General features: G+C 46.3%; 1 protein-coding gene across 5 annotated transcripts in view; it reads right to left on the bottom strand.

The window, feature by feature from the left end:
- Nucleotides 1-347: 347 nt before the first annotated feature.
- Nucleotides 348-26,840, bottom strand: part of WIPF2 (WAS/WASL interacting protein family member 2) — a 61,858-nt gene continuing 35,365 nt past the window's right edge. For all 5 annotated transcript variants that reach the window (XM_054457165.2, XM_054457167.2, XM_054457166.2 and 2 more), the window contains 7 exons: nt 25,901-26,032; nt 21,794-21,926; nt 20,221-20,337; nt 17,740-18,396; nt 8,919-9,128; nt 5,769-5,870; nt 348-4,768 (listed from right to left, as the gene is read on the bottom strand). In XM_054457165.2, coding sequence (XP_054313140.1) covers nt 4,728-4,768; nt 5,769-5,870; nt 8,919-9,128; nt 17,740-18,396; nt 20,221-20,337; nt 21,794-21,926; nt 25,901-25,963 — 1,323 coding nt within the window. In that variant the 5' untranslated portion in view covers nt 25,964-26,032 and the 3' untranslated portion in view covers nt 348-4,727. The remainder of the gene's footprint in view (nt 4,769-5,768; nt 5,871-8,918; nt 9,129-17,739; nt 18,397-20,220; nt 20,338-21,793; nt 21,927-25,900; nt 26,033-26,840) is intronic.

Genomic DNA, 26,840 nt, shown 5'->3' with positions numbered 1-26,840 from the left:
AATTTTTGTATTTTCAGTAGAGACGGGGTTTTACCATGTTGGCCAAGCTGGTCTTGAACTCCTGACCTCAAATGATCCACCTGCCTTGGCCTCCCAAAGTGCTGGGATTACAGGCGTGAGCCATTGCGCCCGGCCAACTAGAACTGTAATTTTCAAAATACAGCTGGAGAGGAGGAGAGAAGACCCTCAGAAAGCTATAGATGAGTCTGCCCAATTCAGTAGATCTACTTTTTCAAGGGACCTGGAATCAAACCACTACACTTACCCAAATTATGAGGCAAAGGTTTTCTCCCCTCTCTGTGCCACCACTTGAGGCGGTATTCCAGACAAGAGTACACAATTTTCACTTTTTGTTTTTAAGCAAGGTTTAATTAAGCTGCACGGCATCCAGAAGAAAGAAATGTACCAAAGAATCCAACCTGAGACCAGATTATACATTTTAGAGGGGGGAAAAAATCAATGCTATTTGGGAGAGGGAGCACTGCAATCAGAATATAACTCCAAAATAAATCATACAATAAATTATTTTCTAAAAATTGATCCACATGCAGACAGATGAACACACACACGCGCGCACACGCACACGTGTCATTCTAGTCATTTATTCAGTGTTGACTGTGACTTCCATGGAGGGCACCATGAGAAAGGACAAAGATTAGACATGAGAAAAGAAGGCTAGGCCCCATCTTGCCACCAGTGGAATGAGATTTAAGACAACTAGAGAAGGAACCCACTAAATTGCCAGAAACAAGAGTAGAAAGAAACAGCAGTTATCAAGGAAGATTTTAATTGCTTCAAAGAGGGAGAGGAAGAAAGCACAGAAATCTAACGCAAGTAAAGGCACAATGAATGTGGAGTTGAATGGAACCAAACCCTTCCTTCGGTTAAAGTTATCTTTTTTTTTTTTTTTGGCGTGTGGTTTTGATGGTGGTTGTAGTTTTGTTTCGTTTTGTTTTTAAGAGACGAGTCTTGAAGGCAGAATTGTAATGGCCCTCCTCTCTCCCCTCCCATTCCCGAAATTAGGGTAGCTTAACAGAAAGCCACCTTGACCACATGGCCAGGGACTGAGTTTCAATGGGGAAAGAAAGACCATAGCTGGAATGTGAAGAATTTGATTTGCAATTGATTGCAGGTTGGGTTCGTGGAAGGGCAGACAGCTCAGTGTAGTGCCATCATAGGGCCTCAAGATGCCCACACTCCATGCCCAGAGCTTCACAAAAGGGAAGGACCCTGGAGTCACCCTTCTCCCCCACCCCCATAAGCACTCAGCCTACAGATTATTTCAAGTGATCAGGAGAATTAAAACACACCCCTACCCTGAGTTGCTCTTTAGCAAGTCTATTTACAATTTTTTTCTCACCTCTCCCTGGAGGTAAATCTGGGTTTCAAGTTGGGAAGCCATGGGGTGAGGGAGTTCCCCAGTGCAATGGCCGATGACGAGTATCCTTGCCACTGCCAGTTAGCAGGGCTGGGACGAGCTCCTGGAGACAGCAGCCTCACATCCATCAGCTAGGGTAGCCCTAGGTTCTCACTCTGTTGGCCTACGCTGTGAAAATGATGGGGCTCTGCAGTGGAGCAAATCCCATGACAGAGAAAATCACACCTGGAATATCAAAGTGCTTTGGTCCAGGTTCAGTGACCAGAGAAGGGGAAGAGGGGCATCTAGCTCATTTAAAAACCTGGAGGCCACCGCCCTGCTTCCCAGACAGGGCAGTAAGAAACAACTATAAAGTTTTTCCCATTAGGGAAAAACATCACAAAACCAAACCCATACAAGGGCTTTTAACACAGCTTTCTGATGCTTAGCTGGGCAATGTCTCTTCCTTCTGTGGGGGGACAAGGGAGTTAATGGGACTGGGCAACAGCCTCAACATGAGACCACCCAATCTTCCACGAAAGAGACGACATTCCCACAAGCAGATAAAAAGAACAGTTTAAAAGGTGAGGAGTTTTAGTGCTCTTGTAGCCAGCCCACCTTAAACCTAAATTAGAAGCTTTTTACAACATACAAAATAGACTGATAACTATGCAGATCACATTCCCATCTTCAATAGTAAATATACATGATAATAAATCTATTATTAACAGCGGGACCAAATAACATATAAGGCAAAGACATTTAAACAGGTGTTGTATCATCAACATGCTCTGAAAAAAACTCATCTGACTAGATCTAGACCCAGGCCTTTTTGCATGAGGCCAAGACAACAAGTATACAATCAATACCCATGTGACACAGTCCAAGTGCTGGGGAATATGAGGGGGCAGTGGGCCATGGAGAGGAAGATACCAGCCCCAGTGAAAAGCTGGGGTTTGGCTTTACTCGTGATATTCTGATGCTCTATGTCTGAGTAAAGGAGAAAAAAACAACAACAAAAAAAAACACTTTGATAACGTTGTACAAAAGGCATCGACTCCCATTTCAAAAATAAATGGGAAGACTTCACAGTCAAAGTTCAGTCACTTGTCAGTATCTGCCCTGGAACTCTGCTGCAGTATCAACCCTTGTACTCTCTCCTTTTCCCTCCACTAGCATCCCCTCTCTCAGTTGTGTTTGGTTTGTTTGTTTTCTGAGACGGAGTTTCACTCTGTCACCCCGGCTGGAGTGCAGTGGCGCCATCTCCACTCACTGCAACCTCCACCTCCTGGGTTCAAGCGATTCTCCTGCCTCAGCCTCCCCAGTAGCTGGGACTACAGGCACATGCCACCACGCCCAGATAATTTTTGTGTTTTTAGTGGAGACGGGGTTTTGCCATGTTGGACAGGCTGGTCTCGAACTTCTGACCTCAGGTGATCCGCCCGCCTTGGCCTCCCAAATTGCTGAGATTACAGGCGTAAGCCACAGCGCCCGGCAGTTCTGTTTGCTTCAGGATGCTAGGGATACTTCTGGGAGATAACTGCTAACAGATTAGAAAGAAGAATGATACATAAAAAATGATTAGGAATAGTTTGGTGACAGACCTAATCATGGTCTGTCCCAGAGTTAATATGGTCCAGGGGATGGCAAAGGACAGCAGACCCCATACACATTACCCCCGTTGAGCCCTCCCTCACCTAGCACTGGGGGGAGTTGGGTTTCACCTGGCACCATGCACAGATCCCTAGCCTGTGATCCAATCAACTGGAAAGGTCCCTAAGACAGTTTAAGCCTGTGATGTGTGTGATTAAATTTTTAAGCTAATTTTCCCCAACCATTTCAAAGAGTAGCCATGGTCTCCTTGCTCTCATGCCACGCTCTGAGCAGCCTCTACACGTAGCAACAGTTGTAGAAAACCAAAGCATCTGGTGTGTGGAGCCCAAGAGCCCCATCCTGCTGTCGGAAAAAAAGAAGTCCTCGTCCAATCAGCTTCCTACCTAGACTGGGGACCTCCATTTTCTCTGTGCTCTTTAGGACCTGGAAGACAAAGAAACAACCTATGGCTGGCTGCCAAGGAAGATCTACTGAACTGAGGCAAATCTCAACAAAATCTTTGTGCTTCCTGGCATAGAAGAGTATCTGAATATCTTCATAAGCCTCTGCTCACTTCTTCACCCTTCTGTACTCTGCTGTGTTAAACCGTGCAGTCCTGGGAAGGCAAGGGTGGTAGAGAAAGGAACAGGAAGAGTCTGCTCAGTTAGGTGGGCTGTGAACTTCAGTACAGGCAGGACTTAAAAGTCCTTTGCAGCCCCACAAAGCCAGCTCCTTCCACGAGGGGCTTCAACCTGCCCTTCTTTGTTATCCTGGAGCACCTTCCAGGGGCTGAAGGACAGAAAGAGCCACTGACAACTTCAGGGCCAGTCAGAAAAGACTGAGGCAGACTCAAGATTGAGGTTAAGGCCCAGGCCCACGCCCTATCTTCCTATCTCCCACCAGAGGTTTTTGGGGTTTGTGAATCAGGAATGAATGATGCCCTCCACAAAAAGTGACTTTTCTTTCAAGGGCACGGGCAGTAAGGGGGAGGAAAAACATCCCTCAGCCTAGCACCCTGAAGCAGTAGGGTGAGGGGTCCCAGAGGGTTCAAATGGCTCCTGGTCCCTTTGCTGCAGAGAACTGACTAGTTCTAAAACGGTCTTCAGTTTATTTCACCCTTTCTTTTTATTAAATGTTAAGTTCAACTGATTAGTATTTAGTGTTTATATCCAATTTATCCCTGGGGTGGTGGTGGGGGGGGCAGCAGGTGAGAACAAAAACAAAATACCCCTAAAAATAAAGCAGACCCAATTCCTTGCCCTTTCTCCAAATATGACCTTTAAAACAGATCACTTCTTGGCAAACTCCTTTCTTGCTTCACTAAAAATGCTCCCCTCCCACCCATAAGTCCTGGTCATGCCAGCCTCCTAAATGATGAAATATACCTGCCAAGCTTCCCCCACAGTGGACAGGAGAAGGAAGGAGTACCATTCTCCACCCTGCCCTAACAGTGAGTTAATTCATCACAACAAGGCACCTTTCCCCAAGAGGAAAGCAGAAGACACGGAAACTTGTTCCTCATGTGGCTAGCAGGGCTTGCTGGAGGAAGGATGGATGCAGGGTTTGAGATCCTACTGTCAATATAGAGTCTGATCACCAAATCCAGAGATGAGATGCATAGATGGAGGTGAGCTGGGAGGACACTTGGAGTCTAAGGGTTGATTGCATTGGAGAAACATGTTAGGAGCTCTCATGCAGGTTTCAGGGGAATGGAAGGGACCATCTGAGAAGAAGAGAAGGACCATCCTTTTCCTGAGGAACAGGACCAAGCCAGGCTTCACCTGAGAATGGGTGGCAGAGGTGGGGCTCCACGGGCAGCTGAAAAAAAAACAAAATAAAAACCACACACATACAGGTCACCCACCAGAATCTGAACAACCCACACATTCCTAAAATGAGAGATAGGCTCTTTAAGCTAGCCTTTAAAATCTGGGGACTATGTGTTATTATTGTTTTGCCTAAGAAAATGAAGATGAGAGGCCAGGCAAGGTGGCTTACGCCTGTAATCCCAGCACTTTGGGAGGCCAAGGCGGGCGGATCACCTGAGATCAGGAGTTTCAGACCAGCCTGGCCAACCAGGCAAAACCCAGTCTCTACTAAAATTACAAAAATAATCCGGGCATGGTGGCACACGCCTATAATCCTAGATACTTGGGAGGCTTAGGCAGGAGAATCACTTGAACCTGGGAGGCGGAGGTTTGGGGTGAGTCGAGATGGCGCCACTGCACTCCAGCCTGGGTGACGATAGGGAGACCCTATCTCAAAAAAAAAAAAGACAATGAAGATGATGAGAAGCAATTTTTTTTCTTTTTTTTTTTTTTTGAGACGGAGTCTCCCTCTGTCACCCAGGCTGGAGTACAGTAGCGTGATCTTGGCTCACTGCAACCTCCGCCTCCTGGGTTTAAACAGTTCTCCTGCCTCAGCCTCCCGAGTAGCTGGGACTACAGGCACGTGCCACCAAGCCCAGCTAATCTTCTGTATTTTTAGTAGAGACGGGGTTTCACCGTGTTAGCTAGGATGGTCTTGATCTCCTGACCTCATGATCCACCCACCTCAGCCTCCCAAAATGCTGGGATTACAGGTGTGAGCCACCGCGCCCAGCCTAATTTTGTATTTTTAGTAGAGACAGGGTTTCACTATGTTGGTCAGGCTGGTCTCGAACTCCTGACCTCGTGATCCACCCACCTCGGCCGCCCAAAGTGCTGGGATTATAGGTATGAGCCACTGTGCCCGGCAAGAAGCAAATTTTAACCTAAGAAAATGCACAAATTCTACATTCTATGCAATTATGGAAAAACCTTTTTATTATTATTCTCACCTCGGTTTGTTTTGCTGGGATATATCCTCTGAAAGTGTTTATATTCTTCTGGAGCAGGAAAGTCTTCTACTGGATGGAAGGAATACTTGGACTCAAAATCATCTGCGAAAAGAATAGAATATTAATTCCTATCACCCTTGCTTATGCTCCCACAGGCCTCTGATCGCTTCGACCCTCCCCACTTACTAATCTCTCAGGCATTCTGAGGTACTGTGAGGACCTACTGCCCCACCAAACCAACCACCCTGAGAACAGCAGCAGCATCACCCCACGTGCCTTGCATGCACAGAGCATGTATTCAAAACCTCTCTGTACTAAGTAGTGCATCTTTGAGCTCATTCTTTTTTTTTTTTTTTTTGACGGTCTCGCTCTGTCACCCAGGCTGGAGTGCAGTGGTGCCCACCACCTCGCCCAGCTAGTTTTCTGTATTTTTAGTAGAGATGGGGTTTCGCCATCTTGGCCAGGCTAGTCTCAAACTCCTGAGCTCAGGCAATCTGCCCACCTGGCTTCCCAAAGTGCTGGGATTACAGGTATGAGCCACCACGCCTAGCCTGAGCTGATTCTTTAAACCTTTCCACCAAGTCAGGCATAGAACAGGAAAGGAGCCCAGTTGTTTGCATGGTAGCAGAAAGAAATATAATTCTTTTTTTTTTTTTGAGACGGAGTCTCACTCTGTTGCCCAGGCTGGGGTGCGGTGGCATGATCTTGGCTCACTGCAACCTCCACCTCCCAAGTTCAAGCGATTCTCCTGCTCCAGCATCCCTGGGATTATAGGCATGCACCACCACACCTGGCTAATTTTTGTATTTTTAGTAGAGACAGGGTTTCACCACGTTGGCCAGGCTGGTCTTGAACTCCTGACCTCAGGTGATCCACCTGCCTCGGCCTCCCAAAGCGCTGGGATTACAGGCATGAGCCACCAGGCCTAGCCAGTTCTGGGTTTTAATAACATCTTACAGACTGTTACCACGGGAAAACAACTGATCTAAATCCAGAAATTGGTAGGAATTAATTTAAAATGGGACTATTTGTCTATGGCTAGTGAGAGATTTGACCAGATAATTCCCTTTCAGTCCATGTTCCCTTCACTTACATAGTTGGGACAGCCATCTCATGGCTTCTACTCCTACTTTCTACGGCCCTCCATCAGAAGGCTCAAATTTTCTGTAACGGCGGCTTGATCACATCCCAAAGGTTTCTACAGTAAGGATATATCTTTAAAGCAAAAACCCTGGCATACCTACTAGGAATAGACTAGAACATGGAGGACGGGGTAGGTAAGGACAGCAACCATTAAAGAATCTAGAAGCTGGGCATGGTGGCTCATGCCTGTAATCCCAGCACTTTGGGAAGCCAAGGTGGGTGGGTAGCTTGAGCCCAGGAGTTCGAGACCAGTCTGGGCAACATGGCGAAACCTCATCTCTACAAAAAAAATACAAAATTAGCCAGGCATGGTGGTGCACACCTGTGGTCCCAGCTACTTGGAAGGCTGAGAGATGGGAGGATTGCTTGAGCTTGGGAGGTTGAGACTGCAGTGAGCCGCGATTGTGCTACTGCAACTCCAGCCTGGATGACAAAGCAAGACGCCATCTCAAAAAAAAATCTAGAGTGTTAGGGCTGCACGGGACGTTTCAGAGATTTCTTCCAGGGGTCCTCAACAGACGGGTCTAACAATAGCCTATGGACAACCTTTACTTAGGGTTACATCCCAGAACCAAGGAATCAGAATCTCTTAGATAGAGCCCCCCCAACATTTATAATCTTGGAAAAGTTAATCTGATACACTTCTGATCTAGTCAACCTAATTTTACAAATAAGGGAAGTGAGGCCCAGAGAAGTAACATGACTTCCTCAAAATAACACTGCTAGTTAGTGGCTTTGGATTAATGTGTGTAATGTTTTGGGTTTTGGTTTTTTTTTTTTTTTTTTTGAGACAGAGTCTTGCTCTGTCACCCAGGCTGGAGTGCAGTGGCACAATCTTGGCTCACTGCAACCTCCACCTCCTGGGTTCAAGAGATTCTCCTGCCTCAGCCTTCTGAGTAGCTGGGATTATGGCTGCGTGCCACCATGCCCAGCTAATTTTTTTATATTTTTAGTAGAGACGCGGTTTCACTATGTTGGCCAGGCTGGTCTCAAACTCCTGACCTCAGGTGATCTGCCTGCCTCGGCCTCCCAAAGTGCTGCGATTACAGGCACCCAGCCAATTTTTTCTTTTTTCTTTTTTTTTTTTTTTGAGACAGAGTCTCTCTCTGTTGCCCAGGCTGGGGTGCAGTGATGTGATCAATGGTTTGCTGCAGCCTCAACCTCCCTGGACTTAGGCAATCTTCCTGAGTAGCTGGAACCACAGGCGTGTGCCACCACACCCAGTTAATTTTTGTATTTTTTAGAGAGATGAAGTTCCACCATGTTGCCCACGCTGGTCTTGAGTTCCTGGGCTAAAAGCAATCCTCCCACCTTGGCCTCCCAAAGTGCTGGGATTACAGGCACGAGCCATCGCGCCCAATCCTTCTTTAATATTTTTTGTCATTCTTTCTTCTTTTTTCTTTCCAGGCAATGTGTCATGGGACTTTTTTTTTTTTTTTTTTTTTTCCAAGAATTCCAAGGAAAGGCTGGGTGTGATGGCTCACATGTATAATCCCAGCACTTTGGGAGGCCGAGGTTGGAGGACTGCTTGAGACCAGGAGTTTGACAGCAGCCTGGGCAACAGAGACACCAAGTCTCTATAAAAAATAATTAAAAAATAATAATTCCAAGAACAATCAAGTGTTTTGTTTTTGAAGAGCTAGAAAGGAACACTCCTTCCTAGGAGAATACGTAAGTCCTGTCTGAATAATCCTAAAGAAGATACAGAGTCTCTGACCTAAAAGCTAACTACAAAAACTGATCTTTGGAGTGGATTTAGAGTTAGCACAACACTTGCTGATTTTACTTCAATCTATTCCAAAGCATCCATGCTTAGAATTCACATCAAGATAAGGAAGTCAATGAACACAGCCCATACCTCTGAGGATGAAGTCAGGAGGAGAACTACTGTGAACAAAGGATCCCATGTGGCCATTCCCACTCCATGGTGGTCATCTGGCAGCCACCGCACTGGGGTGGGTGAAGTCACCGCAGGAACCATGGGACTACAGATAGCTAGCTACTCACCCAAGAAAGACCGGACAGTGGTGATAGAATCTCTGTGGCCATTCCTCAGGGGCGGCGGCGGAGGAGGGGGTGGCCCAGCTGGCGTCCTTGAGGGGGGAGGTGGGGGCTTTCCTCGGCTCGGGGGTTCTGACCCATGCATTCGGTACGGTGGTGGGGGAGGGGGAGCATCCCTGGCACCATTTCGGATCACAGGTGGTGGGGGTGGAGGAGCTGCAATTAAAATCCAAAGTACTTAGGTTTGGATGTGGAGACGGCAAGGGGTAGAATGACTCGAAACACATGAGCTAAAAGAGTAACACACCCCACAGAGGCTCACAGTGCCTGGTTCCCCTTTGTCCTTATTACTTGAACAGCATCACCATTCTTCCAGATACCAACATTCAGAATAAATGTATGGCCTTTCTACATTTCCTACCAGTCAGTCAAGAACCCTATCTGTTCTTGATTTTTTTTCTGCTTTTCCATGCCTTCCTCCACAATTCTAATTCAGGTCTTCCTTATATTTAGCCTGTTCTACTGCAAAAGCCTTCCGAATGTTCTCCTTGCTTCGTCTCTTACCCCTCCAAATTCATTTTGCATAACACCAGCTCACCAACCTCCCTAAAAACTTGATCCCGTTTTTTCAAAGGCTTTGCACTGCCTAAATCATAAAGTCTCAAACCGTGGCTGGGTGTGATGGCTCATGTCTATAATCCTAGCACTTTGGGAGGCTGAGGCGGGAGGATTGCCTGAGCTCAGCAGTTGGAGACCAGCCTGGGCAACATGATGAAACCCCATCTCTACTAAAAATACAAAAAATTAGCCCAGTGTAGTGGCGTGTGCCTGTAGTCCCAGCTCCTCAGGAGGCTGAGGCACAAGAATCACTTGAACCTGGGAGGTGGAGGTTGCAGTGAGCCCAGATTGTGCCACTGCACTCCAGCCTGGGCAACAGAGAGAGACTCCATCTCAAATACATAAATAAGTAAAAAAATAAAGTCTCAAAGCCTTTGCTTACATAGTAACCTACCACACCAATCAGCCTGAGCTTGGCTTCTCCTCTTCCCTTCTTATTGCTAGGCTAGGTTAGGAGCCCTTCTCTGCACTTCCACTGCAGTTTGTGCGTACCTACCACTTGAATAGACTATTATAATTATTTCTTCTGTGTGCTCTTCCCCCAGTATACTGTGTACCCCTTGATGTCAGAGCAGTTCCTCCTTCTGGGTTCCCAAGTTCAGCCAAATGTACAGCACACAGCAGGTGCTCAATCAATGTTTGCTGAATAAACCGAATTATATGCTTTGCTCTTGTGACTCCCCTCACAATATTCTGATATCCCCCCTTCCCTTACTACCAAATCCTCCCTATCCTTCAAGGTTCAATCCAAGTCCCATCTTCTCAAGGCTTTCCCAAAGCAGTCCATTTTCTTCTGAGTCCCTCCACCTCTGCTCTCCCACAGCATATACAGGCTATGTCACTTAACTCTTAACATCAATGAGCGATTTTCAAAATATATACAGCAGATTCATTGTGGGAAGTTACATATGTCCAGTAACAGTCTCATTGCTCAAACACTGCAAACACCTCTTTTGGAATTGCCTCCAAAGCAAGTTTATCAGTCAGAGCTATAAACACTATTATATGATGGTCACATTTCATTTCTGAGGTTGCCCCACCACCACCACCAATGAAAATATTCATACCTATGCCAGGCGCAGTGGCTCACACCTGTAATCCCAGCACTTTGGGAGGCCGAGGCGGGAGGATCACCTGAGGTCAGGAGTTCGAGACCAGCCTGATCAACATGGAGAAACCCAGTCTCTACTAAAAATACAAAAATTAGCCATATGTGGTGGTGCGCGCCTGTAATCCTAGCTACTCAGAAGGCTGAGGCAGGAGAATTGCTTGAACCCAAGAGGCGGAGGTTGCGGTGATCCAAGATCGTGCCATTGCACTCTAGCTTGGGCAACAAGAACAAAACTCTGCCTCAAAAAAAAAAGAAAATATTCATACCTATGTCTGAATCTGCTTTTTGGTGATTTCCAAAAATCAAATTCACTCTTAGATGAAAATTTGCCACCAAGTAGAAGGTAACGTCAAAAGCATGTGTGAAGAAATGGCAATATGACTGGAATATAACAGATTCTAATGTGTTTAAGTTGTCTTACTCCTATGCTCTGTATTAACTAACAATAATAGCAGCTACCATTTATTGGGTATCTATTATGTTCCCGGCATTTTCAGTGTATTAAATCTTTAAAAAGTCTTATAGCCACACATGCAAAGTATGTAATATTATCCCCATTTCACAAATGAGAAAACTGGGACTCAGGTTATTTGTTTAAGGTCGCAGATCAAATAAAAATAGGCAAGGCACATATCTGCTCTTTCTACTCTCCCACACTGCTTTTTGTAACTCCCAGTATTCTGCATAGTATCTTCCCAACCAGATTTACAATCCAGTGGCTTGGAAGTGCATCTTTTGGTATCTAGGCCATGTTCAATTTTTTTAAGAGACAGGGTCTCACTCTGTCACCCAGGTTAAAGCGCAGCGGTGGGATCATAGCTCAGTGCAGCTTCAAACTCCTGGGCTCAAGCAATGCTCCCGCCTCAGCAAAGGACTGGGATTATAGGCATGTGCCATAGCACATGGCCCAATAAATAGTTGTTACCTAAATAGTACGTGAAAAGACTACTCAGCTTAACAGACAAAACTGTTTTTAGTAGTAAAACGGTATCTTGGCCGGGCATAGTGGCTCACATCTGTAATCCCAACACTCTGGGAGGCTGAGGCAGGCAGATCGCTTGATGCCAGGAGTTCGAGATCAGCCTGGGCAACATGATGAAACCTCACCTCGAATTTAAAAAAAGTACAAAAATGAGCCAAGCGTGGTGGCACACGCCTGCAATCCCAGATATTCTGGAGCCTGAGGTAGGAGGAGCTTGAACCTGGGAGGTGGAGGCTGCAATAAGCCAACATCGCGCCACTGCACTCCAGCCTGGTGACAGAGAAGACTGTCTCAAAGAAAAGAGTATCTTATTATTCCTCCTGATTACTATCAGAATTGCTGTAGTGACTATAGTTAAGCATGTAACACAGTAATAGAATAACGTACACACACACACACACACACACACAATGTGGCACAGTAAGCCCAATAAATGTTTTTGCTTCCCATACGACACACTCAGAATGTCAACTCTTCCTGTTTTCAAGCTTTGTTCAAGTAGAAACAGGGGACACTAGATGCAATAATTAAAGAGAAATCTTGTAACTCCCAGCAGATCTCTGAGCCTTGTTTTGATTCCAAACCTACTCAAACTAAAGCTCTTTAAGAACAGAAGCTTCTTTAAGCCCTCAAAAATATTCCCTAAAACCCAGATTCCTCAAGGCCCTGAGAATTTGTATCTACTCCTAGGCCAGGGCAGCAAGGTAGACAGGGTTAGCCAGGTTCACAACGACACCGACACCAGCTAGACACCAGGCAGGTGACAGCGATGAGACGACCTGGAATGGCAAAATAGAGCAGGGTAAGAGTGATCTGTTTGGCTTCTCCAGCTCCCTCCCTCATCCCAGCCAGGTTCTGCTGTCTCCAATAAGCTTCTGGGCTCTTTGTCAGATCCAGTTATTTTTCATTTTTTTTTTTTTTTTTGAGACGGAGTCTCGCTCTGTCCCCAAGGCTGGAGTACAGTGGCGTGATCTCGGCTTACTGCAAGCTCCGCCTCCCGGGTTCATGCCACTCTCCTGCCTCAGCCTCCCAAGTAGCTGGGACTACAGGCACCCGCCACCACGCCTGGCTCATTTTTGTATTTTTAGTAGAGAGAAGGGTTTCACCGTGTTAGCCAGGATGGTCTCAATCTCCTGACCTCATGATCTGCCCGCCTCAGCCTCCCAAAGTGCTGGGATTACAGGCATGAGCCACCGCGCCCGGCCCCAGATCCAGTTTTAAGACTGTTTCAAGTGACAGAGCCAGAACTCCAGTCCCTAAAAAACAATTTGCAAAAGAAGTCCTGGGATGGGAGACAGGCTCTTGTAATCCAAGATTAACCCTAATTTTGAGAAAAGTATGATGGTTTCAATTTTAAAATTCCCTTAAAAATGGACAGTGTTGGCGGGAGCGGTGGCTCACGCCTGTAATCCCAGCACTTTGGGAGGCCAAGGCGGGCGGATCACAAGGTCAGGAGATCGAGACCATCCTGGCTAACATGGTGAAACTCCATCTCTACTAAAGATACAAAAAAATTAGTCGGGTATGGTAGCGGGTGCCTGTAGTCCCAGCTACTCGGGAGGCTGAGGCAGGAGAATGGCGTGAACCTGGGAGGTGGAGCTTGCAGTGAGCCGAGATCACGCCACTGCACTCCAGCCTGGGCGACAGAGCGAGACTCCATCTCAAAAAAAACACAAAAGGACAGTGTTTTACTCTGCAAAGAAAAAATTCTTGAAACAAACTCTATGAACCAATAATGCTAGTTTTTGGATTTTGGGGGGTGTTTTTTGAGGCAGGGTCTTGCTCTGCTGCCTAGGCTGGAGTGCAGTGGCGTGATCTCAACTCTCTGTAGCCTCTGCCTCCTGGGCTCAAGTAATCCTCCCATCCTAGCCTCCCAAGTAGCTGGGACCACAGGCACACGCTACCACGCCTGGCTAGGTTTTTTAAATTTATTTTTATTTTTTTATTTATTTTTTGAGACAGAGTCTCGCTCAGTCACCCATGCTGGAGTGCAGTGGTGCAATCTCAGCTCACTGCAACCACGATCTCCCAGGTTCAAGCAATTCTCCCGTCTCAGCCTCCCGAGTAGCTGGGATTACAGGCACCTGCCATCATGCCTGGCTAATTTTTGTATTTTAGTAGAGAGACGTGGTTTCACCATGTTGGCCAGGTTGGTCTTGAACTCCTGACCTCAGGTGATCTGCGTGTCTCAGCCTCCTAAAGTGCTAGAATTACAGGCGTGAGCCACTGCACCCAGCCTAGTTTTTTTATTTTTTGTAGAAATGGGGTTTCACCATGTTGCCCAGTCTGGTCTCGAACTCCCTGTCTCAAGCGATCCTCCTGCCTCAGCCTCCCAAAGCACTAGGATTACAGGTGTGAGCCTCTGTCCCTGACCCCCACTGTACTTTTCAAATGTACATTTTACAGGTGAGAAAAGAGAATCAGTGATCTGTCCAAGGTCACACAACAAATCGAGGCAATACTCAAATGATCTCTGACTAAAATATCTCAATTTTTTTCCGGTTTATCACTCTTAAGAATTGCTGCTCTAGCCAGGTACAATTGCTCACATCTGTAATCCTAGGGCTTCGGGAGGCCAAAGTGGGAGGATGGCTTGAGTCAAGAGTTTGAGTCCAGCCTGGGCAACACAGACCTCATCTTAAAAAATAAAAATAAAAAAAAAATTTCATGAGCCAGACATGGTGGCAACATCCCTGTAGTCCTAGCTACCACAGAGAAAGAATGGAAAAATGGGAAGCAAGAAAGCCTGCAGACATTTAAAAGTGCTCAGCTCAACCCACGGAAATTGCATTTTTCTCTTCTTCTATTCCTGGATGAGGTCAGAAAGATATGAGCTTTGCTCAGACAAACAGTCTTTTGTAAAATCCCTAAGTTAAAAAAAAAAAGTCAAACCTGAACTTTACAGAATCAAGGGCCACCTTAGGACCACCTCATTATGGCTAAAGCTAGGGAGATATGGGATCAGGAATGCAGTAGGCCACTGTTTGGCTGCCCTATGTTAGATGGCCAGCTGCTAGAGTACAAATCTGTATGTACCGAACAAAGCTGTCGCACACAGGTTAATGGACTTTTAATGCCTTGCTACTTAATGATATAACCTTTACCTTTTTTTTTGGGACAAGGTCTTGCTGTGTTGCCCAGGCTGAAATGCAGTGGCACTATCACAGCTCACTGCAACCTCCACCTCCCAGGCTCAAGTGGTCTTCCCACCTCAGCCTCTCGAGTAGCTGAGACTATAGGCATGCACCGCCATGCCAGGCTAATTTTTTTAAATTATTTTTTGTAGAGACAGGGTTTTGCCATGTTGCCCAGGCTGGTCTCGAACTCCTGGGCTTAAATGATCTGCTGGCCTCAACCTTCCAAAGTGCTGGGATTAAGGCGTGAGCCATCATGCCCAGACTCCATGACATAACTCCTTAATCAATGTTCTATACCTGTAGAAACTGACTTTAAAATAAAAGCTAAGGGCTGGGCACAGTGGCTCACTTGAGGTCAGGAGTTTGAGACCAGCTTGGCCAACATGACGAAAACCCGTTTCTACTAAAAATACAAAAATTAGCCAGGTGTGGTGGCACGTGCCTGTTAATTCCAGCTAGTCAGGAGGCTGAGACACAACAATCACTTGAACCTGGGAGGAAGAGGTTGCAATGAGCAGAGATTGCACCACTGCACTCCAGCCTAGGCGACAGAGCAAGGCTCTGTCTCAAAACACAAACAAACAAATAAATAAATGAAGGCCAAGAAGCTGTTTGTGGAGGGTATGTCTCAAAGTCTAATGATATAAGGATATGGGAGCCAAAATTCCCACATCCAATAAGGCCCCACAGAGCTGTCATGGTCTCCCTCACTCTAAAATTTCAGTTATGTTAATTATAAGGAGATTACACAACCTCTTCTTTTTCCAGGGTTCCTAAATTCCCTCCTCACCCAGCTTAGGCTCCATTATTGCAATCACTCCCTCACATACACCCTTTCCTTCCTGCCCCACTCTCCCTTAGAGTCGCACATGCCTAAAACATGCTAACGCTGGTTAAATACAGCTCTACTCTTATTTTGTACCTGCAAATCACAACTGAACACACGAGACTAATTAATCTCACATGAAATGTATGGCCCATAATCTCAAGTGGGCCCTTCGCGTGGTTGCCTATCTGAGCACATTTCCCTAGTCCACCCACACTCCCACGCTCCAGATGACCATTTCATGCCTCTTCTCTCTCCTCAACTCTCCTTCTCCTTCTCTCGCCTCAATCACAGCTGATGCTCTTGCTTTCCATTTCACTGAGAAAACAGAAGCAAATTAGAATAAACTTTCCACATGCTTCTACCACTATACCCACCTACCCACTTGCTTCTAAGCCTATATGCTCTGCCTCCCCTCTTGTTACTATGGAAGAACTATGTTCCTATCTAAGGCCAACCCTTTATCTATCGATCACATTCTCTCTCCTCTGGCCTCCTCCAGGTCATTATTCAGGCAATCTGTTCCCTCTTTTCTGATTCAGTTTTTTCCCTCTCTCCTAAGTTTCATGCTACTCATTCCATCAGCATACAAATAGGTCTCCCATCTTGGGACAGGAAAAAAACAACTCTCAACCCCACATCTTCCTCCAACAATCACTTCACTTATCTTCACCCCTCTCTCCTGGACTTTACAGCGAACTCTTTCAGAGATTTCTATATTGCTATCTCCAATTTCTCTCCTCCTATTCCTGCATTCTTGAACCCACTCCAATTAAGCTTTCACTTTCACCCTCCACTACTCCACTGAAACTACTCAAAAGGGTCCCATGATACTAAGACCAATGCCAGTTCTTGGTCTTTAACTTACCTGACCCATCTGCAGCACTGGGCACAGCTGACCACTTACTCTACCTTGGAGTTTTTCTATCACATTCTTGGTTTTTCTCCTTCCATCCTCACTAGAAGCTTTTCTGTTTCCTCTGCTGGGTATTCTTCATCTCTTTTGCCTCTAATGTAGGAGGGCGAGGGCTCAGCCCTCATTTTTTTTTTTTTTTTTTTTTTTTTTTGAGATGGACTGTCACTCTGTCGCCCAGGCTGGAGTGCAGTGGCGTGATCTCGGCTCACTGCAACCTCTGCCTCCTGAGTTCAAGCGATTCTCCTGCCTCAGCCTCCTAGGCCTCTTCTTATCTATACTCACTCCTTAGGTGACTTCATCCAGCATGTGGTTTTCAATACCATTCAAATGTATCTCTCTAGCCGAAACCTCTCCCCTCAACTTTGGAGTCTGATAGCCAATTACCAATTCATTGTCTCTTCCTGAGTACCTAACAGGCATCTCAAACTTGTCTCAAACTGAACACATATCTTCCCACAAATTCACAGTAGTCCTAACCATCTGGCCATTTACTGCAACAGTCCAGTAACTAGTCTCCTTTTGTCACCTTTGTCCTCCTGCAGTCTGTTCTCAACATAGGAGTTAATGATCTTTTTAAAAGGTGAATCAAATCATACTACTTCTCTGTTTAAAACTCTCCAGTGGCTTCCCATCTCACACAGTTAAATCCAAGGTCTTTGCAAAATCCTGCAGTGCTCTCCCCTGCAGCTCTAGCTTTCCAGCCTCCAAGTCCTACCACTCTTCCCTCCCCTCACTCTTTCTAGTCTTGCCACAATGGCCCCCTTGCTGTCCCCAAAATGTTTCAAGAATATTTCTGCCTTATGGCCTCTGCATTTGTTGTTCCACTGCCTGCAACAGCTGTTCTCCTAGATAACTACTAAGCTTACTCGTCACTTTCTTCAGGTCTTTGTCAAATTTTCACTGTATCAGTAAGGACTGTCCTGACTCTCTCCCCACTCCTCCAATTTAAGATATCATCATCCGACCTCCGCCCCAGTATATCTTATTCCTCTCCTCTGCTTTGTAATTCTCTAAAGCATACTGCATACTATGTCTTTATATATTTTCTAGTTTGACTGTCGAATTTTTTTGTCTTTTCTATTTATTGCTATTTGCCTACCAACAGACCTGACACATAAAAAGGTACTCAATAAACCCACTGAATGAATAAACGAATTACTGTCTTCAAGGAGTGCTCTGGGGAAAGATAAAATCAAGTCACAGCATGATAGGGAAAAAGGTGCTTCCAAGCACTTACCTGCTCCCCGACTGGGAGGGTCTCGGGCTGGGGGAGGTGGCCTATTACTCAGTAAAGAGGGGGAGGCTGACGTGGGTGGAGGAGGTGCTAGGCCTCTGACAGGCCCTGGTGTCTTCCTATGCAAAGAATTGTGTCTCTGTGGCAGCTCAGGGGCTGACTCATTAGTGGGGCTAGAGGGTCCATTGGGGACTCCAGGAGGCTGGCGGTAAGGCGGAGGAGGAGGAGCCAGAGACTGGCCACTTGGTCCTGTTCTGATATTCACAGGGGAAGGAGGTGGTTTAACTGGGGGTGGAGCAGGAGGTCCCTCTCGACCAGGGAGAAGCCTTTGTCCAGGCGTCGGTGGCAAGGGTTTCTCTCTGTTGTAGGCAGGGGCTTTGTTGCTGTGTATAGGCAGAGGTGTGGGGGGTGCATTGGCACGCCGCCCTGGGGGTGGCGGGGGAGGGGCAGAGGAGCTGTGCTTCATGCCCGTACTGCTGGTGGTATTAGGCCGAGAAAGGTCCGGTAAAGAGGGTCTCTGCATCCGGGGCAGTTCTGGGAGTGAGGCCCGGCTGCTGTCTGTATCATCCTGAGGACGCCCGCTGGCGGCAGATACTGGAGGCCTTGGGGCAGCAGCTCGAGAACTGGGGACTTGCAGGGCTGGCTTACCAGCTAGGTTCTCTACAAATACATAGACAACACAGGGTCAACAGAGCTGGACAGATATTGGTCAGTATCCCTACTTCACTCAGCTCCTTAGTGCAACCTGCATGGCAGCAGGGAAAGGAGTTGAATAGTTCTGGGTTTTTTGTTTTTTGAGATGAAGTTTCGCTGTTGTTGCCTAGGCTGGAGTGCAATGGTGCGATCTCAGCTCACCGCAACCTCTGCCTCCTGGATTCAAGTGATTCTCCTGCCTCAGCCTCCCAAGCAGCTGGGATTACAGGTGTGCACCACCACACCTGGCTAATTTTTGTATTTTTAGTAGAGATGGGGTTTCACCATGTTGGACAGGCTGGTCTCGAAATCCTAACCTCAGGTGATCCGCCCACCTCGGCTTCCCAAAGTGCTGGGATTACAGGCGTGAGCCACCACGTCCGGCCTAGTTCTGGGTTTTAATACGGTTTCAGGCTCAGGATACATTGTTATTTATTTTTAAATGTTACTTTATTTTTGACAAGTAATAATTTTATGTATTTATCGGGTACAATGTCTTGTTATATGTATACATTGTGGAATGATTAAATCAAACTAACATATCCATCACCTCACATATTTTTTTTTAATGGTGAAAACACTTAAAATCTACTCTACAACAGGCGCAGTGGCTCACGCCTGTAATCCCAGCACTTTGGGAGGCCAAGGTGGACGGATCACTTGAGGTCAGAAGTTTGAGACCAGCCTGGCCAACATGGTGAAACCTGGTCTCTACTAAAACTACAAAATTAGCCAGGTGTGGTGGCCTGTGCCTGTAATCCCAGCTACTTGGGAGGCTAAGGCAGGAGGCTTGAACCCGGGAGGCGGAAGTTGCAGCGAGCCAAGATGGCGCCACTGCACTCCAGCCTCGGCGACAGAGCAAGACTCCATCTCGGGGTTGGCGGCGTGGGGGAAGAATAAAAAAATAAAATAAAATATACTCTTTTAGCAATTTTGAAATATACATTAAGTATAATCAGGGGGTCGCCAATCCCTGGGGGCATGCACCTGTACAGGTCAGTGGCCTGCTAGGAACAGGGCACACAGAAGGTGAGCGAGCAAGCATTACTGCCTGAGCTCCGCCTCCTGTCAGACCAGCAGCAGCATTAGATTCTCATAGGAGGGCAAACCTCATTGTGAACCGTGCATGTGAGGGATCTAGGTAGCATGCCCCTTATGAGAATCTAACTAATGCCTGATGATATAAGGTGAAACAGTTTCATCCTGAAACCATCCCCCGCCCACCATCTATGGAAAAATTGTCTTCCACGAAACCAGTCCCTGGTGCCAAAAAGACTGGGGACTGCTGCAATAGATCACTAAAACTTACCCCTCCTGTCTAACTGAAACTTTGTACCCTTTGACCAACATCTCCCCTTTCCCCATCCCAACGCCTACTGCCCCCAGCCTCTAGTAACCAACATTTCACTCTCTACTTCTATGAGTGAGTTCAACTGTTTCAGATCCCACATATAAATGAGATCATGCAGTATTTGTGTTTTTGTGCCTGGCTTATTTCATTTAGTATAATGTCCTCCAAGTTCATCCGTATTATCAGAAATGACAGAATTTTCCTTCTTGTCTAAGGCTGAATAGTATTCTAGTGTATATATGCCACATTTTCTTTATCCAAGTGCATCCACTTTCATTTAATCCCTCAGCTTTTGCTGTATTCTACTCTTTAACTCCTCCCCTGCTCCCAAGTTTTTCTTCCCCCCACCTCTACCATACTCCTCAACCTGAGATGGCCCACTTGGGACATCAGAAATTAACACACCAGGGAAATACCCTGGGAAAGTACTCATCAGATACCTGAACCATCCTTGGCTCCCACAGGTCGAAGCTTCGGCACTCCTCCTTGGAAGAGACCTCCCTTGGGCTGCAGGGCAGCTCCTCCAGAGCCATAGCCACCACTGCTTCCTTTGGGCTCTGGAAAGCATACCAGTAGGGTTTTCATTTCACATGCTCTCAGCTGGTGACCAAGTCAATCATGAGGGGAAACCACTCCTCTATCTGGGCTATCGCTTGCAAACAAACCAGTCTTGTTTTTGCCCTTTTATTTAAAAAAGCAGGCCTGGTACAGTAGCTTATGCTGCTAATCCCAGCATTTTGGGAGGCCAAGATGGGAGGATCACTTAAGCTCAGGAGTTTGAGAGCAGCCTAGGCAATATAGTAGGACCTGTCTCTACAAAAAATTTCAAAAATTACCCAGGCATGGTGATGCATGCCTATATAGTCCCAGCTACTCGGGAGGCTGAGATGGAAGGCTTGATTGAGCCTGGGAGGTCGAGGCTGCAGTGAACTGTGATCGTACCACTGCACTCCAGCCTGAGCAACAGACAGAGCAAGACCTTGTTTCCAAAAAAAAAAAAAAAAGAGAGAGAGAGCGAAAAGAAAAGAAAGGAAAGCTAGGCCTCTCTGCTCCACAGCTTTGTGTAGGGATGAAACTCTGTTGTGATGAAAGAGAAAGAACAAGTGAAGCCGGGCGCGGTGGCTCACGCCTGTAATCCCAGCACTTTGGGAGGCAGAGGCAGGCAGATCACGAGATCAGGAGATGGAGACCACGGTGAAACCCCGTCTCTACTAAAAATGCAAAAAATTAGCCGGGTGTGGTGGCGGGTGCCTGTAGTCCCAGCTACTTGGCAGGCTGAGGCATGAGAACCACCTGAACCCAGGAGGCGGAGGTTGCAGTGAGTGAGCTGAGACTGTGCCACTGCACTCCAGCCTGGGCAACAAGAGCGAAACTCAGTCTTTAAAAAAAAAAAAAAAAAGAAATGTTCAACATAGTTATCTGGGCTCTTCTCTCCACATCTCAGATGATAGAAGGCTAAAGGATCAGGGACCAATACGTGAGCACTCTCCAGAGGCCTACAGGAATGGACACTTGTAGCAATCATAAAATCAACCTTGGTTTCAGTCAAGAGGATTCCAGGAATGTGACAGTGTCCTCAAAGGACAGTCAAGGATGTGCCCTGATGAGCATTAGTTACAATAAGAGATAGCAGCCTTTTTTTTTCCCCCTTTTTGAGAGACAGGGTCTTGCTCTGTTGCCCAGGCTGGAGTGCAGTGGCGCAGTGACATGATCACAGCTCACTGCAGCCTCGAACTTCTAGGCTCATGCAATCTTTCCACCTTGACCTCCCAAAGTGCTGGGCTTACAGGCATGAGCCACCACGCCCGGTGAGATGGTAACCTTAATCCTGAGATGCTCTCAAGAGTCAAGAAGAAACTTCTAAGGTTCAGAAGAATGAATGAGAAGAGAGCCAAAGCACATCCCAGGACAAAACTCTCCCACTCAAGCCCCAGTAAAAATAACAACCCAGCCAAGTCTCCAAGTCACTCCTGGGATCCTGCCAGTTCACTAGGAAATGAAGCTCAGACTCACTCTCGAGGATGGGAGCACTCCGATCATTAATGTTGGTCACCTTCTTCAGCTTGGTCCCTTTGCAAATGTCCTGTAAGAGGGCACCTCGACCCCGCTGCTCATCTCTATTCAGCTTGGGCTGCTCTGTGTTTGCCTGGAGGATAAAAGAAATATAAGTTCACCCTAAAGAGTTCCCTTTATCGGCCAGGTGCGGTGGCTCACACCTGTAATCCCAACACTTTGGGAGGCCAAGGCAGGTGGATCACTTGAGGTCAGGAGTTCAAGACCATCCTGGCCAACATAGTGAAACCCCATCTCTACTAAAAATACAAAAACTTAGCCAGGCATGGTGGCACATGCTGTAATCCCAGCTACTCAGGAGGCTGAGACAGGAGAATCGCTTGAACCCAGGAGTTGGAGGTTGCAGTGAGCCGAGATCACACCACTGCACTGCAGCCTGGGCAACAGGGAGAGAATGAGCCTGCAAAAAAAAAAAAAAAAAAAAAAAGTTCCCTTTATCACAAGCTTGGGATAAATGACTTAAAGCAAACCGTATTCCATGAGATGTCTGTCTAACCTCATTAGATATACATGCCAAAGAGCAATATCAATGTGCATTATCCTTCTCAGTTTTTTCCCTCCTGTTCTATCTTCTGTGAAGGAACTCCATTTCCTTCTTATTCAGAAGCTTCTGATGGGAGGCCTGCAGTAATACGTAGTTATCTTTGTGCTAGTCTGCATGTTAGACACTATGTATGTTAGACACTTAATGTGTATCATCACCATCAAGGCAAACATTTAGTGAGTCCCTACTATGACTTAGGCACTGTGGTAAGCACAATATTTGCCTTAGCTCATTTAAATCTCGAAACCTTCCCATGAGAAAGGTATTATTATCATTGTCGCCATTTGGAAAGGGTGGGCCAGAAGCTGAATAGCTATCTAAGGTCATGCAACTAGTAAACAATAAAACAAGAGTCCAAACTCCAACAGTGACACTAAAAACTCATATCCTATCTCAACTAACATACCCTACTGTCTCCCTATTACTTCAATTTAACCTCTAAATAAAGTTATAAAGTAAACTATATTATTCCCATTCCAAAGATGAGGAAACAAAGGTTTAGGATAGTTAATATCACATCATTCATAAACAAACAGCCAAGATTTGAATGCTCTGATTGTCTCAAAGCCCCAGGCCTTTTCCACTCTCTGATTGCTTTTTTTGCTTTTTGCTTTTTTTTTTTTAAGACAGAGTCTTAGATTCTATCATCCAGGCTGGAGTACAGTGGTGCGATCTCAGCTCACTGCAAACTCCACCTCCTGGGTTCCCGCCATTCTCCTGCCTCAGCCTCCCCAGTAGCTGGGAAATATTTCAACAACTCCTCATGATCGCCAGAAGAAAAATTTAAACCCTCAGCTTACATCTCCAGCTGCATCTGCTACCACATCCCCTCAAGCAATAATCTAAACCTCTATATGCTTTCTTACAAATCAGCAGGAGGCCGGCACAGTGGCTCACACCTGTAATCCCAGCACTTTGGGAGGCCCAGGCAAGAGGATCACTTGAAGCCAGGAGTTCAAGACCAGTCTAGGCAACAAAGTGAGACTCTGCCTTTACAAAAAAAAAAAAACCAACTTTTTTTTTGAGACAGAGTTTCAAGTGCTGGAATTACAGGTGTGAGCCACTGCACCCGGCCTAAAAAAATTTTTTTTTTTAATTAGCTATATGCAGTGTCATGCACATGTAGTCCCCTCTACTTAGGAGGCTGAGGCAAGCGGATCACTTGATCCCAGGAATTAGAGGCTGCAGTGAGTTATGATCACAACCATTGCACTCCAGCCTGGGTAACAGAGTGAGACCCTGTCTCATTAATTAATTAATTAATACCAAATCAGTATCTTTCCACATTCTGCTTCCTCAACTTCAAGTGCCCTCCCTCCCTCCTCTCTTTCTGGCTAAACTCTACTCATGGCTTAAGACTCAGCTCAAGTATCACCACCTACCTAAAAGTCTTCATTGACTGCCTCCTCTTTCTACCCCCAACATCACCATACAAGCTCTGCTTTATTTTTTTGAGACGGAGTCTCGCTCTGTCATCCAGGCTGGAATGCAGTGGCGTGATCTCGGCTCACTGCAACCTCTGACTCCCTGGTTCAAGCGATTCTCCTGCCTCAGCCTCTCGAGTAGCTGGGATTACAAGCAAGCGCCACCACGCACAGCTAATTTTTGTATTTTTAATAGAGACGGGGTTTCACCATGTTGGCCAGGATGGTCTCAATCTCCTGACCTCATGATCTGCCCTCCTCGGCCTCCCAAAGTGCTGGGTGCAATCTCTGCCTCTGGGGTTCAAGCAATTCACTTGCCTCGGCCTCCCAAGCAGCTGGGATTACTGGCGCTCAACTACCACACCCAGCTAATTTTTGTATTTTTAGTAGAGATGGGGTTTTGCCATGTTGGCCAGACTGGTCTCAAACGCCTGACCTCAGGTGATCCGCCAGCCTCAGCCTCCCAAAGTGCTGGGATTCCAGGCGTGAGCCACCGTGCCCGGCCAAGCTCTGCTTTTATCTACTTCATTTATTGGGCTTCCACACAAAACTTCATCTAAAAGGCAGTTCATACATACTCTTAAAACAAAATGTCTAAAAACTACAGGTTATGAAAACAAACAGAAGTGGGTAGACCTGAACTCTAGTCCTAGTTCTGAAACAAATTAGATAGGCAAGTCACTTTTCCTCTTCAGGGTACAATTTCTCAACTGTTAAACACTTAACATATACATATAAGCACACATACACACCTATGCGCGTACACATACACACACCCATGGCCTATTCTTCTCTGAAGTCACTTTTACTTCCAAATTTTACAAAAATAGAATGCATACAGGTTCCTTTTTTTTTTTTTTTTGAGATGGAGTCTCGCTCTGTCACCCAGGCTGGAGTGTGGCATGATCTCAGCTCACTGCAACCTCGGCTTCCTGGGTTCAAGCAATTCTCCCGCTTCAGCCTCCTGAGTGGCTGGGATTACAGGCGCCTGCCACCACACCTGGCCTCAAGCAATCCGCCCACCTCAGCCTCCCAAAGTGTTGGGATTACAGGCGTGAGCCACCGCGCCTGGCCTCAGGTTCCTTCTTTCTCATGTGACACTAGGTATCACAATCCAGGTATGGCTAAAGTAGCTTCCTCCTTGGTTCAAAAATCACATTGCTTTTTTTCCTATTATTGAATCTTTCAGTCTTCGAACCAATACATTTCAAAAACTCCTTTCCTTCTTGATAAGGTGTTCAACTTGATGGACTTGGCTTTAAAATGAACTGATTTTGAATAGAAGAGATGACGAAGTGGTAGCAAGAAACAACCACTAAGAATCCTCAAGCCGGGCGCGGTGGCTCACGCCTGTAATCCCAGCACTTTGGGAGGCCAAGGCAGGAGGATCACAAGGTCAGGAGTTCAAGACCAGCCTGGCCAACACGGTGAAACCCCAACTCTACTAAAAATATAAAAATTAGCCAGGCGTGGTGGCGCGTGCCTGTAATCCCAGCTACTTGGGAAGCTGAGGCAGGAGAATCGCTTGAACCCAGGAGGCAGAGGTTGCAGTGAGCCAAGACCGTGCCACTGCACTCTAGCCTGGGCAACAGAGTGAGACTCTGTTTCAAAAAAAAAAAAGGAATCCTCACCACTTTTCTCAAAAATGCCAAAGAAACAACATGCTAACTTTTATACAGCAAATAGTTTTAGGGGAAAACACTAGCTCCAACTCCAATGCCACCTGTCCAAATCTCCATTTAGAGTGAACCAGGACAAGGAAACCAGACATGCCATTATAGTCCTCAGAGGACCTCTCAGGAATCAGAACCAGCTGAAAAAGATGGACTTGTTTATCCTCCACCTTCCTATACCACATGTCATTGATTATACACTATGTCTTGTACAAGGAAGCCCTAAGTATCCTTTAATACTAGGAATAACAATCTGGAATGTTAAAAACAGAATTAAAGAATAGGAATGCTACGGGTAGGAAAATCTAGAAATTTTAACCAAAAGGAGTTAAAAAAAAAAGTATGTGAGGACCATCAACCTATTTACTCAAAGGTTTTGAGATAGACTAATGGAAGGACTACCTACCTGATGAAATGTGGGAGGTGGAGGAGGACCAGGTGGGGGTGGCGGGGGAGGAGGAATTGGCATTCTTGCCCTGCTCCCAGTTGGCACTGTTCTCTCTCCGTCTTTATTTGTAGCTTTAGGTCATTCATATACCTGCAAATGAAACAGAAACTCATTAAGAACAGCTTTACCATTAGATACAAGTGCCAAGGAGAACGAGAGAACTGGGCATGGTAACCGAAAGAGACTGAACACCTTATCTTCTAGTTCCACTGTGATACAGTCCAGGGCTTGGTAAATCTGTTTAAATCAATTGTTTTAATTTGCAATTTCCTAATGACTTATGATGCTGAACATCTTTATCTTTTCATATGCTTACTTGTCATCTGTTTATCTTCTCTGGTAAGGTGTCTATTTAGGCCTTGTGTCCTTTTTTTTTTTTTTTTTTTTTTTTTTTTTTTTTTTTTTAAAGAGACTGGGGGTCTCTCTCCATTGCCCAGGCTGGAGCACAGTGGTGCAATCATGGCTCACTGCAGCCTAGAACTCCTGAGCTCCAGCGATCCTCCCACCTCAGCCTCTCGAGTAGCCAGGACTACAGGCACGCATGCCATTACGCCCAGCTAATTTAAAAACAATTTTCGGGCCAGGCGCGGTGGCTCATGCCTGTAATCCCAGCATTTTGGGAGGCCGAGGCAGATGGATCACGAAGTCAGGAGATCGAGACCATCCTGGCTAACATGGTGAAAGCCCGTCTCTACTAAAAATACAAAAAAGTAGCCCGGTGTGGTGGTGGGCACCTGTAGTCCCAGCTACTCGGGAGGCTGAGGCAGGAGAATGGCGTGAAACCGGGAGGTGGAGCTTGCAGTGAGCCAAGATGGCGCCACTGCACTCCAGCCTGGGCGACAGAGTGAGACTCCGTCTCAAAAAAAAAAAAAAAAAAAAAAAAAAAATTTAGGCCGGG

Source organism: Pongo pygmaeus, chromosome 19 (assembly GCF_028885625.2).
Source record: "Pongo pygmaeus isolate AG05252 chromosome 19, NHGRI_mPonPyg2-v2.0_pri, whole genome shotgun sequence".
Lineage (NCBI taxonomy): Eukaryota > Metazoa > Chordata > Mammalia > Primates > Hominidae > Pongo > Pongo pygmaeus.
This window is presented reverse-complemented; position numbering and strand designations above follow the sequence as displayed.